The sequence below is a fragment of the Dinoponera quadriceps genome, unplaced genomic scaffold (genome assembly GCF_001313825.1).
Source record: "Dinoponera quadriceps isolate SergipeBrazil2010 unplaced genomic scaffold, ASM131382v1 scaffold13729, whole genome shotgun sequence".
In the NCBI taxonomy this organism is placed as follows: domain Eukaryota; kingdom Metazoa; phylum Arthropoda; class Insecta; order Hymenoptera; family Formicidae; genus Dinoponera; species Dinoponera quadriceps.
In genome coordinates, this window is record NW_014567444.1 from 1 (window position 1) to 2,131 (window position 2,131).

At 35.9% G+C, this 2,131-nt stretch overlaps 1 protein-coding gene across 1 annotated transcript; it reads right to left on the reverse strand.

Annotated features, from left to right (window-relative positions):
• Window positions 1-350: 350 nt before the first annotated feature.
• On the reverse strand, window positions 351-2,120 carry LOC106751463 (odorant receptor 67c-like). Its single transcript, XM_014632363.1, has 5 exons — window positions 2,094-2,120; window positions 1,326-1,547; window positions 954-1,073; window positions 605-760; window positions 351-401 (listed from the first exon to the last, which is right to left on the reverse strand). The coding sequence occupies exons 1-5, from the start codon at window positions 2,118-2,120 to the stop codon at window positions 351-353; spliced, it is 576 nt and encodes a 191-aa protein (XP_014487849.1).
• Between the last annotated feature and the right edge of the window lie 11 nt (window positions 2,121-2,131).

The window sequence follows — 2,131 nt, forward strand, 5'->3', positions numbered from 1 at the left end:
ACACACACATATACATACACACACACATTTTCACCGGATAATTTGAAAGCTGGACGCAGATTTATTAAAGTCGCTTATGACGAAAGAATATTTTCGGAGAGAATTTGTCAAGAAAATGGACTTGACTGATCTTCCGTCTCACATGTACCTCTTGTTAAAAAAAAAGAACGACGCAACATAAGGAGTTCTGTCAAGTTGAGTGAAATCGATGAATGGTTGTCGGAAACAAAAGAGAAGCGAAATCAACGTCAATCATCTATCTTTATCAGTCCTATAAATGTACATTGCTACTTCACACACGATAAATCTATCTACTGTACACGTACAATCAACAGAAATTGATTCGATTCTCAGTACATCGCATGCAGCACTGAAATATACGACGCCGAAGCTTTCATGATCTAAAAAGACGTTCATATGCAGATAGAAATATTAACAGTAACAATTTTTTTTAAAGGCTAATAATAGTTGACACAAATATTGGCACATTTCTTAAATTATTTAATATAATTCGGATTTAGACGTTCACTCGACAATCTCACAATACTGATCGTTTATTTGAAATAAAAAGTTGAAAGGGATATATTTAACGCGAAAGACTTACGGAAGTGAAACCTTCGAGTGACAGATCCATGACATTCCCAGCCGTGATCGTTAATCGTTTTTGAGACCTGAGGATCACGAATAATAAAATTCGGCACTCGCTGATGGATAAATCATACCAAACCGCTTCGTATGCAGCGTCGCCGATAGACCTGCTCTGAAAATCCAAGGAACATTACGAATTACAAAATTGTATGTATATTACAGCGCTACAAGAGCTTCTTAAGCAGCTGAAAACGCTTGTGATTCGATCGTTTCTTAGTATGGATTTATAAAAAAGAAACTCATGTTTTCATGATTGAAAATATTACAATCAGCAGACTGACGATAAACGAAAGAAATGTGCTAACCTTAGTGCTCAAGTACTCGCCGGCGAAACAAAAAACAAACGCTTCTATAGTTACTGCGAGATACGGAATAATAAATTGTATCATTACACCGGATTTACTCTCCGTGTTCGTATCTAAGGACTAAGTAATGAGATGTTAATTTATGCGCTACGAGATACGGGACAACAAACATTCAGAAAGCGTGAGTATTTTTAAAATATTGTTGCGCCAAATGTTATATCGCATTCTGCGTGTACTCAAAAATTAAACTGCATACATTTTTTACACAAATATAGTATACTAATAATAATAATAGTAATCACCCGTATAATTTCAAAATTCAAAGGACATCTTTTGCAAAGGCTAAGCTGTTGTCATAGCAAGCTTACTCACTATCACGACCATGAATCCAATAGAGCAAATAACTAAAGTGTTCCATATGAATTGTAAGAGCGCGACGAACGAAAAGAACTTCTCGATATTATTCGACAGCGATATGATCTTCTGGTGTAGTTTGACGAGCGATTTCGTGGACGACGGATTGGATTTGCACGTGGAAGAGATGGTTTTCAACTCCTCGCACATGATATCGATTTGCCCGCTCACGTGAAGTACCTTCAAGTGAAAAATCAGATATTAAGCGACTTTCGCTCGAGCTTTCGAATTGACTCGAACGAAATCGTTAGTTAATCGGTTGTAAGAGGGACATTTTAGATACTGGGGACACAAATTAATGTCGTAACCAACACTAGCGTACACCGATCCTTAAAATGTTAAGCCAAGGATCAAATAACATTCTCACGCAAATGGAAATATTGAGAAACAGTTTCTTTCAAAATCTATCGATCGTCGATTTGACACGTGCATCGACATCTTCGTCAAAATATTTAATACGATCGCATCTTTGGCATTCGTCAAATAAAAAATCAATTATCGAAACGAATGACAATGATTATCAACGATCAAAGAATCAAAAAATTAAGATTGATAATGATCAGTCAAAATTAATGAAAGAAAAAAATCAATGATCTTTTGATAATGAAATATCATTGATTCGTTATATCGTTAGTAGTAAGAACATCATTTCGAACATCATTTGAGAATGTGACTTCATTCAACACGAACTAATCAAGTCAAGGATATCCTCACGCCTGGACTTACCAACGTCAAAATCAATGCGTTCAACATCGCGACCACAG